This window comes from Fragaria vesca, linkage group LG4, assembly GCF_000184155.1.
Source record: "Fragaria vesca subsp. vesca linkage group LG4, FraVesHawaii_1.0, whole genome shotgun sequence".
NCBI lineage: Eukaryota > Viridiplantae > Streptophyta > Magnoliopsida > Rosales > Rosaceae > Fragaria > Fragaria vesca.
In genome coordinates this window covers 13,944,699-13,959,248 of record NC_020494.1, presented here as the reverse complement: position 1 = coordinate 13,959,248, position 14,550 = coordinate 13,944,699, and the positions used below count along the sequence as shown (strand labels likewise).

The 14,550-nt window shown below is 38.3% G+C and overlaps 1 protein-coding gene across 1 annotated transcript; it reads left to right on the top strand.

The window, feature by feature from the left end:
* The first annotated feature begins 4,236 nt into the window (after positions 1-4,236).
* On the top strand, positions 4,237-13,070 carry LOC101300527. Its single transcript, XM_004296925.1, has 4 exons — positions 4,237-4,543; positions 4,764-5,650; positions 10,072-11,344; positions 11,633-13,070. Exons 2-4 carry the CDS (start codon positions 5,573-5,575, stop codon positions 12,115-12,117), a joined length of 1,836 nt encoding a protein of 611 aa, XP_004296973.1. The 5' UTR covers positions 4,237-4,543; positions 4,764-5,572; the 3' UTR covers positions 12,118-13,070.
* The last annotated feature ends 1,480 nt before the right edge of the window (positions 13,071-14,550 follow it).

The following is a 14,550-nucleotide window of genomic DNA, read 5'->3' as shown; positions in this document are numbered from 1 at the left end:
TATGTAGAAAATTTTTAGAGATTTTGAGTTTTGCTTCCCTCAACAGCTTCTTTATATTTTCTACATAATAGGGAAGCAAAACTCAAAATCTCTAAAAAATTTTGTATATCAAATCCAACAGTTTCCCTATTTTAAAGATTCAAATATTTATTACAACAACAATCTTCATTTATTACAATATAATAATAAGTATAAAAATATAAAAGTTTATTTTTTAGAATAAATTATGTTTTATTTCTTATCTTTGAGCCTTTAACAATATGCAACATTCAATTCTTCTTTCCCTAAATATTTTTAGGGAATTTGTAAATATAGGGAAGCAAAGCTTCTCTTTCATCTCTTTCCCTATTTTAGAGAATGAGATAGGAAAGCTGTTGGAGTGAAAAATGACCTCATATTCCCTAAAATAGAGAAAATCAAAGAATTTAGGGAATTTGTTGGACTTGCTCTAATGGAAAACCCAGAATCCCCCACCTTAGGTTGTAATCCCTTAAAAAACCAAAACCCAGTTCCCAAACAAAGGACATTCCCAATTCCATAAGCAAGAGAGAAGATCAGTTGGCAAACAAAACGTTGAGGACTAAGTTTTTTTTTAATTTTTTTTTTATGGATAAGAAATAAATTACAAAGAAAATCCTCGAGCACACCCGTCCCCGTAAAGATCAAGCTGGAAGGCGGTAGCCGAGGAAAGAGGAAGAGAAGAAATCCAAAGCTGAGGACTAGTACAAGAGGACTGAGTTAGAAAGGGGGAAATACGAGGGAGAGCATTCGAGGGAGTGATGAAGAGACACGTGTATGGACAAATAGAGAGTGTGATAGGTTGGGGTGGTGCCACTTGGTAACGCAGCAGCAGCCAGAGAGAGTGGTGAGGGGGAGCAAATTTGCTCCCCACCCTAACTTCCCCACTTTGCTCCCCACCCACTTAAATGAATAACACGTGTATCTCACTCAAAAATGGTCTCACTCTCCCGGCCAACTCCCTTTTTTCTTCTTCTTCTTCACAACTCTCTGCAACTCCCAGCCCTACCTCCAACTCCCCCTCCTCCACATTCAACCCTCCCCAACCCCCACCCAAGCCCTCTCTTCCGACTCCCTCCGCCTCTCTGTCCTCCACTCCTAAACCCAACCTCATCCTCTTCCACACCCCTCTTCCAACCTCCACAAACCCATCACCAACCTCAGCCAAAAAAAAAAACCCACCACCAATGTCGCCAGCATGAACCACCGCACTTTTGGCAACGGAGGCGGAAGCACTCGGAAGGAGGAGAATGTGGAGGAGTGGCGGGCGAGAAAGGCGGAGCCGGGGAGGCGGCGGGAGCAGGATTTGCTGGCAGAGCAGCGAAGCCAGACGAGGTCGCTGCCTGTGTCGACGACCAGGAGGAGGGGCTGCGGAGGGGAGCCGAGGAGAAGGTGGACGAAGTACTGGCCGGAGCCTGTGGAGGCGCCGGAGACGACGGGGGAGGCGGCGGTGGGAGTGGAGGACAGAGAGGCGGAGGGAGTCGGAAGAGAGGGCTTGGGTGGGGGTTGGGGAGGGTTGAATGTGGAGGAGGGGGAGTTGGAGGTAGGGCTGGGAGTTACAGAGAGTTGTGAAGAAGAAGAAGAAAAAATGGAGTTGGCCGGGAGAGTGAGACCATTTTTGAGTGAGATACACGTGTTATTCATTTAAGTGGGTGGGGAGTAAAGTGGGGAAGTTAGGGTGGGGAGCAAATTTGCTCCCGTGGTGAGGAGGAGAACCAACTCGCATGTGCTTGTGTGATACAAGTCGGGCTAATTTCACAGCCCCACCCCTTTTCATAGCGCGTGCTCTGCCAACACGCACAAGGTCTGCAGTCTGCTCGAAATGCCGATATTTTTAAGTTTTTCATTCTTTCTTTCAGTCAATCACTTTATCAAAAATATTTAGTGTAGTAAGCATTTTGTCGAACACTCGAACAATAGTACACATCGTAACTCATTTTTCCAAATGGTAAAAAGAGATGGTCTTGTAAATGAAAGAGTACATAAAATTTCATGTATAAAGAAATCATTCAGACAAAAACAAAACTATTAAACTTAGATCTCAATCCAATTGTATTGTATTTCTTGAACAATTATGAGTTTTAGGGTCTATGAGACTTATTCTCTTTCCTTTCCTAGTCGAGCAAAGACTGATGTCAATAACTTAAGCCTAAAGTCATAATTTCCTTGCATGAAAATGGTTGATTTGGGTCAAAAACACAAAATAGTTCTAGACGATTTTTGAGAAAGCCTCAAGTAGTCAAGCAACATTGCCCCCAATAAGCAAGAACACCGAGAGGATAGAGAGGCAAGTCCCCTATATGCTAGCTCCATCTAATAACCACCAAAGATACAAGGAATGAGCTCAGTATGTCACTAAAAATCTTAAAGTTTCAAGGTGCTTGTGAAATCTCATTGTAGCGAAGAGAGTTTTGATGAAGTTACTTTGTCCACCCAATTCTTATATGCTAGCCTTTACCCGTGCATCTATTAGATGCACGGTGTCACAAAATCATCTAAAATTAAGGAGTAGTGACTTACGGTTATCTATTTTCTTAAGTGGAATTGCAGTTTTTCAATCTTATACTCTCGCTATCTCTCTACGTTTATCTTTCATAATTATTTCTTTGCTATTTGTTTTTATTTTTTGTTTGTTTTACTTTTTACTATAGTTACCATGAATTCTAAGATCTCAGTTAACTTTATAAAGGTAATATTGACATAACACATTTTGTTGAATTTCTAAACGCTCGGCTTTATTGTAGTAGAGATGACAGTGAGAATAGAATCCATAACCTTTACAACATTATAATAACTTATCAACATGCCACAGCTTACCAACTACTTGATTAATCTATTTTACGTGGCTTCATACTCAATTCTTCAAAGTACAATATATACATGTATATTGCTACATTTTATTAGTGTCAAATATTCTCTAGATCAATGGACAAGCATTTTATGATGTGTTTACTTGCCTAAAAGGATTATGTAAATAAAATAAAAAGTTCTAAGTTGTTACTTCCGTTACGTTGGTTAACACCCACATAATTGAGATACAATTAGATCTCATATCCAAATCAATAACTTAATCCAACCAAACGAAATTAAAGTTTGTTCGTCAAATGTATATCATGAAAATCGTTTCCGGTAGAGATAATACCAAGTAGTCAATAACACAATAACCTTATGTCACTTACTTATCAAGATAGCTAGTAATATAACTTGTTCAAATGATTCCTCGCAATCCATATACCCCTTCTCGTGTTCGATGAGTTTCTGATTCCAAATCATACAAGGTTGTGTACTAGTACTTTGATGGGTTGTGGCAACGATGGCGAGATCATGTGTTGGTTGATGCCAACCGAAGTACTCCAGTTAAGTTTTCATATGACTGCACTTCAGAATACTTATCGTGGTACCAAAGCATGAAGGCGATCACTATAAGGAGGTAGCCATCCGTTTGCGAGAAGTAGAGAAAAATGCTTGAACCAACCATCGACAATAGGTGGCATAAGATGAAATGGCTTCAGATGAACCTATAACATAAGAGAAGAAGATGCCCAGTTAATAACATTTATCAAACAAAAGTATATAGTAAATGCTTAATAGCAAATATGTATAGACTTGGACAAAGTGATTTGTATTGACAAAACCAAGAGAAATTTCACACCGATCAACCATAGAAAGTGGGGTGCTATTCATTGGCAAGAATGTGTTTATCAATTAAAAATCAAAACCTTGATCCAACCGTTCATTTGAAAGTCCTCACTTGGTCCTCATTATAAGGTCCTCATTGGAAGCTCGCCCATAAATTATTAACTAAAAGAATTTTAAAACTTTAGGTTTCTTTTGTTATTATCTTAATAATAATGATTTCAAATGTCATTTCAGATGAGGATAAAATTGTCTTTTTAATAAAATTTATTTTGCTGAGTTTACTTAATATTTTACCGGATACATCTAACAACAGAAATTAGAGTACAAACACCACATCGAGAGCGTGGGTATTGATTTTGATGGGAGGTTTTTTTTGGTCAATAATTTTGATGGGAGGTAGAAATATAGAATGCAAAATTTCTATCTTTCTTTGTCTATCTACTCTAGTGCCCCCCTCTCACAAATCTAACATGGGCTTTGAACCTTCCTTGCTATCTTTCTTTCTTCGTTTCTTTCCAATCTCTCAATTCTATCGCGTGTAAGTTCCGAACACCAAAAGAGCACAAAAGCCTCTCTACTGGAACACAACACACGAACAAAATACCCCTTCAGACACATAGAGAGCCTCAGACAGACTCAAGAGAGCAATCATAGAAATTGCAGTAGAAGGAGGAAGAGGAGGCTCAGAGCAAGAAACCCACACATAGAAAACCAAGAAGAAGAATCCAGAATCAGCTTTATCTATCTATCTATCTAATCCCCCCATATTCATTTCTGTGCTATCCCCCTTCTCTCTCTCTTTTTATTACAGAGAAAGACAAAGAGAAGGAGAAAGAGAGAGAGATCTCCTTTGTCATCCTACATTGCCCTCTTTGTAGTGGACAAGGTAATCTCCCTCTGGTCAAATTCTCCAATGCCCACAACTCAATTTTACACCTTTTGATCAATCACCCAATTGACTCCCATAAAAGATTAAAATCCCATTAAAAAGTTTTCCTTTTTTCTTCGAATTTCGATTTTTCTTTGATTTTTTGTGTTTTTGAGGAGTGTGGGATTAGGGTTTTGAGAACTATGCTCAGCATCTTTTGTGTTTGCTGGATTGTTAGGGTTTTCGTTGGATCATAACTTGGGGGACTCTCCTTCAATTCAATTCTGCTCCTGTTGGACTAAATTAGGGTTTGATCAGACCCACAGATTCGGGAGCCCTAGCCCGCATGAGCTCGATCTTTACCGGAAATGGAGCTCTGGATTTGGCATACCAACTCTGAGATTATTGCCTAGGAGTTATGGGAAGCATTGGGTTTTCTGAGCATGGAACAAGATTGCATATTACATGAGTGATCAGAGACTTGCCGAATCGGTGTTTCAGAGGACAAGGATTTCCGGGTTTTTGCTACTTAAGACGAGCCTGATCTTCGGCTGGGGATGAATTTGGTGTTGGGTTTTGCTTGCAAGGAGGAGCTGATTGTGATTGCAGTGGCACACCAGGCAACACAGAGGATTAGATTGGAGTGGACCAATTTGGTTACTCAGTGTGTTTGTTCGGGTTAACTTAGTTGGAGCAAGATTCTTGGCCTAAAAGAGCTGTTGGAGCTGTTAATTTATCAAGGTTTTGCTGCGTTTTAGTTCAGTGTAGCTTCGCAGTTTTGGTTGAGTTGATTGTTTTGATGAGCCTTAGTTAATTTCGGTAGTGTCTGCTTTGCCCAACTTGAAAAAGGATCAAGGCTTGGTTTTGGTTTCAGTGTGTATTGGATTGAAAGAGGAGTTTTGATACTGGGTATGAATGTGGGGGCATGGTGCATGGACAGGAGCATAGTTGCTGGTTCGTTCCCTTCCTGGAACAGTGCTACTCGAACATAATTCTGGAACTTTCTTCTCGGGAAGGCACTGGTTTCTTGTATTGTGTGAGTCTGCAATGTCGCGCTGCTTTCCATTTCCACCACCAGGATATGAGAAAAAAGCTAGGACAGATGATGTGGACGTGCTAAAAAAGGTTAATCTGCTTTCCTTGTATGCATTTATATCTCTTAATTGGCATAGCATTCGTTACTGATAACTTTAGCAATTGAAAACGAAAAAAGGGAAAAGAAATAATCATTCATTAGGGGCACGCATATGAATATAATTGCATTCCGCACCGAATTATTATGGCTCAATCATTTACATCGGACACTAAAAGTTTTGCTTGAACTTTGTGAATCTTTCAATTAAACACAAAGTAGATTTACTCGGTGCTGTAAAGATTGTGTGAACTTAGTGTTCTGTATGAAGATTGTTTGCTCGGTGCTGTAATTTAGGAGTAGCTAAATTTTGAAATTCCAGGATAAAGATTTTAGGTGATAATTTAGTTGCTGGGGAAATCAATCGAAGGTTGGGCAAATCTGCTGAATATGTCATTTCTAATCGAGTACATCTATTTTGGATGTTTGTTACCTTTGCTGAAGTTAGGAATGATAGGAATTAAGACCTAGTTGTCAGCTTTTGGTGGGGAGCTAATTGGCCATGGGGTTTCTAGTAATAAGCGATCAGTGGATTGATTTTCTATATCGTTTATGTTGACTGGTCCCTGATAGTTAAAAGTGCTTTCTAAGGAATACCTGGACATTTTTGCTTTATAATTCATGACCATCAGATTGATTATAGTGTATAAGCTACTTCTTACGCAGTAGTTTTAGATTGGTACTAATTATGTGTCAGTTAAATCAATTTTCATCATAGTCATCTGTTCCTCACATGATTTCGGATGCTTAAGTTCCTTGTAAGGTATATATCTTGGGCTGGAGTTTCAGTATTGTTCATGGTAGAGCTTATACTGGTTCATTGTTTAAAAGAGGAGGTTTGATCTGAGTCAACTGGTGCACCATGTGCTAAAAGGAAGCTGAAACTATATACTCATTTGTTCCTTTATTTCCTTTTTAATGCTATTATTGAAATCTGTTGTGATGTAGGATGAATTTTGTATATGATTGATGAGAAGTATTTTATTTTTGAGGGAAAAATCAGCAAAAGCCTCTTACTATCTGGCAGGTTTGCTTGTGGTAGTGTGTGGATGGCCCAAATAAATAGGTAATTCTGAAATTTAGGGGGTAGAAGTGGAGGGATTTGATCATTTTACTTTGGCTTACGGGGTACATTGGCAGGGGGTGGTCTCTTTCGTTCCTTTTATCTATATGCACTACTCAGGCTATTGTTGCACACTGAAGGATGTATGTTTTTATTTTTTTCCCAAAAGATTTTTATTAAAATCCCTTAACCCACCCACCCTTCCAATGTCAATGAGATTTGAACCCATAACCTCTAAGTATGTCAATTAGACTAGCTAACCAACCAGGTCAATGATGTATGCTACACTGTTAAGTAGCTGGTTGTAGGGATCTAATTGCAGTGGACATATTGACGTACTTGCACCTAGGTTTACAGCATAATATTGTTTTTGTGGGCTTTGCACCAGTTAATGAGTCAAACTACCCCCACGACAACACCTGTGGCCTCTTTTCTACCAGAATCAACTAAATTTTTTGCCTTGTTCATTGAAAAAAACATAGAGAATAAAATTAAATTAAAAGAGAGGTGTTAGTTTGAATGGTTTTCACAAAGGCTCTTTAGTGTCATATATGATTTCATGTTTTTGTTTGAATATGGTTATGTGGTGTTAGCCATGTTAAGCTCAAATTATAAAAGTTTGGAAATAAGGAAATGGTTAGATACGTCTGTTATTGATAATACAGCTCTATTAGTTTTTGCATAAACCAATTATCTGGTAAACCATTATTCTGATGACCAATGTTTGCATAAACTACTAAATTTTCGCAGATAAAAGGAAAATTGATGGTAACAGAAGTTCAGAATAGACATGTGCTATTGGAAACTTTGAATCATAGCAGGCAGTGTAAAACATTTATGATTTTCTTTTTCTATTAATTCTTCTAAATTTCCTGTTGTTCGTCCTGAATTGTTCTCTGAACTGATCATGTCAACTAAGCCTTTAAGCTTCTGACATTAAGGGGTATCTGACTTACATTTTGCTTGCTCTGCCTTTTCTGGTGCCATCGCTTTTTATGCTTATAATTGACTTTGGAAAACCAAATTTTGGAATGCTCTAAATGTCTGTTCTCTCTGTAATTTGGGTCTTCTATTTTGTGACTCTTAATATCTTGATCTCATAAATTATGAGAAGCTCTGGCATCAAACATCTTAAATGTTTTGTGCTCTGGCATCAAACATCTTAAATGATACGTTCTCAGGTTCACTTTTCTTCATCTTCTTCTGTAATGCATGGATCTCTTAAACCTCTTCTTGTTGTTATCAATTAAAAAAAAAATTATATTACTAGAATGAGTGCTATCTTCTTTTAAGATTTTAGGTTCTGGAGGAACATGAATGATCAAGAAGTTGAGGATCTTACGTTTGTTACTAGATAAATTAGGTAGTGTGGTGCTGACCTCATCTAGGTTAGATAGGAGAAGATAGGTGCTGGAATCGATAGGGAGCTTTTCCTGCAAGTCTTACTCTAGCACTTGATGGACAACCCTCCACTTACTCAAATTACTCCATCTACTGCGATTTGGAATGCCAAAGCACCTCCTAAGGTATGAGTGTTAGCATGATTATTGTTCATGGGAAGACTTATACATGTGATATGCTTCAGAGGAGAAGTCCGTATCTCTGTCTTTCTCCTCATTGGCTAGTGATGTGCAAAGTTGAAGCTGATATGTTCTTACACTGTCTAAGCTTTGGACCTCGGGTTACCTGTTTCATAAGGTCATGTGAGTCGAAGGCACACGTTTATTGTTGAGGAAGAATATTTGGGTGTTGGAAAGATGTGGTATATTGGCTATTACTTGAGTGATTGGGATGGAAAGAAGCAGAAGAGCTTAAGATGGCAGGGGGGAGCTGAGTAATGTTTTGGAGAGGATTCATTATTAGCCTTCTCATGGGCTTCAGTTTCATGAGAGTTTAGGGATACTTTTTTTTCTATAGAAATCCAAGAGCTGTTGTTGTCTAGTGTTTTTATTTTCTTGTTGGCTGTGTGGCTTCCTTCATGTTTTCTCCGTTCTGTGGATGTCATTTATATAAAATTTTATTACTAATGAGTTTGTATCCTATCGTACCTATGAAGAAAGAAAATATATTTTGGGTCCACTTTGCATGCTGCCCAGGCTTTCGACTTTACCTTTCGTTTATTTGTTTGTTATCTAAATAAGGTAAAAAATAATTTCGATGCACTTAGTAAAGTGTATGCTTTCGTTTATTGCATTTGGATTCCTTGTTATGTATGATGGGGATATTACAAAGAGTGGAGCCGATAACTGTAACTGTTTACGGTGCTTCATGTCTCTTGGATTTAAAACCGTAAGATCATTTTTGTTGTGCACTATGGATAGCTTGTTGTCTATCACAAAATGGAGTTTTCTCTTCATGTATTTGAATTCCTTCGGCTCATGTGTCTTCCTTCTTACTGATGATCGCTATCTGATGATCCTTCTTTTGCTATTCAGTACTCCTTGAACTGTAAGATATTTTGATATTTTTCAATTGCTTGTCTGGAACTGGGGTTTGGGTTTGACTGCATTATGGTATGCTTCTCCACCGTCTTACACATGTCTTGCCGATGATGGTTTGGTTTGTCTTGCGTTATGGTATGATCATCTTGGTTTTGAAATGTTATAGTCCGCTTAATTAGTTTAATTATTTATAATATTTTTTTTTACTTGCTTGTTTTGAGCTTTCTTGGGGTGCACTGTCTTCTTATGTCTCAATTCTGCACCTTCTTATGCAACTAGATTTTACATTCTGAAAGGTGCACTTTGATTTGGAGAGGGAAATTTTGAAGCTGGTATGGTCTTTAAGTACTTTGCACTGTGCCTGTTTTGATAGTCTTTTTGCTAATTAAGTCCTAAGGCTTCCTTTATAAATGCATTATGGATTAATGTTATGTATTCAAAATCCTTTTGAGGTTGTGCTGGTAGAATATTATGGTTTTAGGGACTAGAATGACACTTACATGTTAGTAAATCTGTTACTTACACTGCTTAATGGCTATAACTAAGGATATAACGCAGGAGTTGATTATTTTTCTGTTCTTGTGAAAGATGCAACCTTTTGTTCTTTTTCTTTTCATTGTTTTTGGATTTATGGAATAATACAAGGATTGTTTGTGGAGAGCATTACTTCTCGGAAGGTGGAGGATTATTGATTTTGGATTTCCAAATACTCGAGTCACATCACTAGGTTATATATTGTCTTGAAGAAGGGAATATTTTTCACTTTGATGTTCAATTAGTTATAGTTCTTTCTTACTGGCTTTTCTTCGGAGAAAGCTCTTAGTTTTTATTTATTTGTCAAAAATATGAACCTTGAATAATTTTTCAAGTGTATGTCCTTTTGTTTCTTATATGTGTTTGTAATTTATAGGAGAAGCAGAGAGAAAAGAAGCATAAAAAGGACAAGAAGGACAAAGAGAAAAGTGAGAAAGACAGAGGTGATGGAAAACATCGGGAAAAGAAAGACAAGAAGGAAAAGAACAGAGACAAAAAGAAGGATAAGGAGAAAGACACAGACAAAGTCAAAGATAAACCTGGTACTTCAGATGGAACTAGGCTTCCAGGAAAAATTGAGAATCATGTTACAGAGAAAATCATTCATAAAGATGATAGAGACAAGAGAGATGCTAGCCATGTTGGAGGTTACAAGGCAGAAAAGTTTGGTCAGAACAGTCACCTGCCTGCGGAGAACAGGAATTCTGTATCGGTGGAGGTGGCTAAGAAGACTAAGGATGAGGCCAGAGGAAGCCAAGTTGGAGGTTACCAGGCTGAAAAGCGTGGTCAGAACAGTCACCTGCCTGCAGAGAGCAGGAATCCTATATTGGTGGAGGTGGCTCGGAAGACCAAGGATGAGGCCAGAGGAAGCCAATTTGGAGGTTACCAGGCAGAAAAGCTTGGCCAGAACAGTCACCTGCCTACGGAGAACAGGAATTCTGTATCAGTGGAGGTGGCTAGGAAGACTAAGGATGAGGCCAGAGGAATTAAGAACCAGTTCGTTGAGAAGATTACTATTTCAGACCGCAAAAAAGATGAGGAGATGGTCAGATTTATGGCCAAGGGAACTGGCATTTTGGCCGAAGTTAAGGAAACTAGCAAGGACAAGAGAGTTGATATCCGAAAGCCTGATATGCAAGAAGTCAGAGTTGCACCACAGGTTAGTGGAAGTGCAATGGTGCAGAACCCTGGCGGACTGGTTCAGGTTCCTGGCGGAATGGTTCAAGCCAAAGTTCAAGGACTTTCCAAACCATTGGAGAGCAATGTTGAAAGAAAGACTGATGGAAAAGATAAGACGAAAGAGAAGGAAGGTGATGATAAACGAGGGGAAAAGCGTAAGGATAAAGATAGAGAGAAGAAAACCCAGGGGAAAGATAAGGATAGAGATAAAGAGAAGAAGAAGGAGGAGAAAGCAAAGAAGAAAAATGCGTCGAGGACTGCAGAGCCAGATAAAGAGAAGAAAAAGGAAGACAAAGCAAACGGTTCTAAGCATGCAGAACCAGACAAATCTAGAGAAACCAATAAAGAGATTCCAATCGATTCCCAGTACAGCGAACCCTCCCAACCTCCGAAGGACAGCAACAAAACTGCCGATGCTGAGGGAAACCTGAAGAAACGAAAGGACTTAAAGACAAATGGAGTTTTGCATGGTGAGTGTTTTTTCATGATGTAAAGTATCATCATTGCAGCCAAATCAATGTTATATAGTTGTCTTACACAACTTGGCCATGTTTCCCTACAACTGAAGGTTGTAGGTATACTGTTTTTACCGAATATCAGATTCTGTTATCCATTGTTTCCTTTTGACCCGAGTGGCATTATATTTCACTTGGTAACAGTGAGCTGGCCCTGCTCTTGACTCACTTTTGTGAAGCAGATTGAAATTTTGGTAAGTTTCTTCTAGCTGACTAATGATGCTTCCTTTTCTGATCTTACAGCCAATGAAATTAGGCCCAATAAATTGCTGCGACCCTCTTCTTCCTCTCATCCATTGACACAAAATGGAAGGACATTGGAGCCTTGTCAAACGTCCATCCCATATGTTTCAGATAAGCAGGGAGGAGCCAACAGTGTTAAAATAGACAGTAAGGAACGTAAGAAGAATGGCTTTACTGAAGCTAGACCGTCATCTGCTTCCCCTGCAAAGCCGCCTTCTACAGCTGCACAAGCTGATCCAATTGCTGAAGCATCAATGAGACCGCCCCATCCAGATTCCAGATTTTTAAGTGAGGTTTATACGGTTCCAAAAATGAATGAATTGTCTGATGACGATCAAGACTGGTTATTTGGTTGCAGTGATACCAAATCAAAGAAGCCCAAGGTGGAATCTTCACCGGATGAGGAGACCGCACAAGTTTGGTCAGAAGCTCTGCGGATAGAGTCAGCTGATGTTTGTGCTTTGCCGTATGTGATTCCATATTAATCGGTTTCAAATGGGCATGCTTCACCTCCCAACTCCGTTGTCAGTAATTTGTTGGAAAGGCATCCGATGCTTGGTAATGGATGTTTTTATCTGTCCTACCCGCATTCGCCTTTGATTGGCTGTTGCAGGGAGTATGACCGATGGCCTTGTTCCCAAACTGTCTTAACTAGCTAAGGTATCTGTCACAACTCAGGCAAATGCTCCGGGACCAGGAGAGGGCTGTTTGGAATTGAAGAAAGGTCTTCCCCCACAGCAGGTCACCACCAATTCATCAAAACGGAAAGTTTTCATAAGCGCGACAAGTGAAGGTTGCGTAGAAAGGGAGATATATAGGTTGTGCGATTTTTGTTTTTGATTCACTTAGGAGCTGCGAAGCTCTTTCTAATTGAGAATTTAAGGGAAACTAGATGTGGTCTTTGCAACTCCACCACAATTTTGATTTGTAACATAGAACTCTTATTTACAAGAAATGTAAGATAGAGGAAAAGTATAGTAGTTGCATTCTCCCATTGGCCTCAGGATTATCGTTCATACCCGGATATACATATCAGCTTTGCTTCCTGCAAGTATGACTACAACATTTAGGAACTGAGAAAAGGGATGAGAATTTGCACACCTTCTGTAGATGGGATCCTAATTTGGATGCAAATAAGGTAGTTGATTACACTTCTCTAAGGGTGACTATAACTTAAATTTCTTAAGTTTTAACTTTTCTTAAGTTATAGGGTAATGTTGGTTGGAACTCTTCTTTTGAATATAGTACAGATAATAGTGAAAACACACAGGAGGTCTCTGGACCAAACTGGTCCAATTCAAGAGCTGGAAGGGAAAGCTGGTTGGACCAAATATGGTGTTCTATTGAACGGGTGGCATCAGCCACGAAATTTGCTTTATGTTGTGCAGAGGATAATTATTCTTCATAAATTTTTCGGCAGGCCTCTGTATGCACGCATGCCTATGACACATAATAAAAGCTTGTCTATAATTAGGTGCTACTTGAATGCTCGATGTGGTTATACTATGGAATCAGCAGATTTTTTGTTTTGTTTTTTGTTTTGGACGAAATCAGCAGATTCAATCACGAGAAATTTTGATAAAAAACCATTATTTGGTTCATGAATTGATTTTTAACCTAAATTTTGAAAATGAAAGAAAAATGGCCTTTTGCAGTGGGGAAAAGACATCAGTGGCCTTAGTTAACCTAAGTGCACTGTTGCAGACTTGCAGCCTCATCTTTGTTGAACTCGATATTAACCATCGCTATACTTATGACATCTTGTAGCATATGATCCACCACCCCATCATCTGCATTATTGTGATCCTCCATAGTTTTATGGAGCAAAGCTTCTATTTATGCATCCTATTCATAGCAATTGGCCCATTGCTTGTAACTATCTCATCATCTTTTTGTTTCGTTTATTTGTCAACCTGTGATTCATGCTCTCTGCAAAACCAACGTTTTGCTTGCCATCATCTTATATATTAGTTAGAGAAAAAAAAACCTTTGATTGAGCCGGGTATTGGGAAGTAGTAAAAAAAACAAAATAAAAAGAAGAAAGATCCATTTATAATCATGAAATTTTGGTTTGGGATGAATCCAATCCTTCTTTGATTGAAAGAGGTAGAACAAAATTCTAACCTCAATGAATCCTTCTTTGAAATTTCATGCCGATTAAGAATTATCTGGTATGTACCCTTAAATCTTTACCGAAATCACATGAAAGATCCTTTAATCCATGCCATATGCCTCTCGCCAATGATTGCCGAAATCTTGATTGTAAGAGAGCTCGAGTCAAAAACAACAAAACATATATGAAATCTGGGTTCCAATCAAAGTCGATGGAGTCATGATCGTCAAACAAGACGTGGTGAACAACAACAAAAAGGAAAAGAAAGAAGTTTATAAAAGTTAGGGTAATTATGCCTTTTGATATTACTAAATGGTTAGAATTCAACTATTTTATAGATGTTGGTTATAATTCAATTCAAGGTCATAAAAAAGGCTGTTTTTTCTACATTTCTCTTCAATCACATATGCAGGAGACATTATGAGTAGAGGACTGTTTCTAGCAAGGCAGATAAATAGTGTTCAAATCTCAATCTATCTATATAGAGAACTTACTCATGTTGTTAGTTCTGTGAGTAAATTTTCAAAATAGTATATGTCAAGGACTAAAATATTGACGATTACGGAAATATTGTTGGTACGGAAAAAGAAAATCTCGATGGATATATCGAGAAAATATCGAATATCGATGAAAATTTTATCAAAATATATATAAAAATTGTATATTCGATCAAAAATAGACTAAATATATAATATCGGAAAGATATGAAAATTAATATCGATGCTTGAATAAAACAGAAATTTCATGAAAATATCGAGGATATAATAGATATTTTAGTCATTGGTATATGTACTATCTTGAATGA

Coding starts and splice junctions, on each gene's coding strand:
- LOC101300527 (XM_004296925.1), top strand. CDS start 5,573: ATGTCGCGCTGCTTTCCATTTCCACCACCAGGATATGAGAAAAAAGCT. Junction 5,651..10,071: donor ATGTGGACGTGCTAAAAAAG/GTTAATCTGCTT, acceptor TGTAATTTATAG/GAGAAGCAGAGAGAAAAGAA. Junction 11,345..11,632: donor GACAAATGGAGTTTTGCATG/GTGAGTGTTTTT, acceptor CTGATCTTACAG/CCAATGAAATTAGGCCCAAT.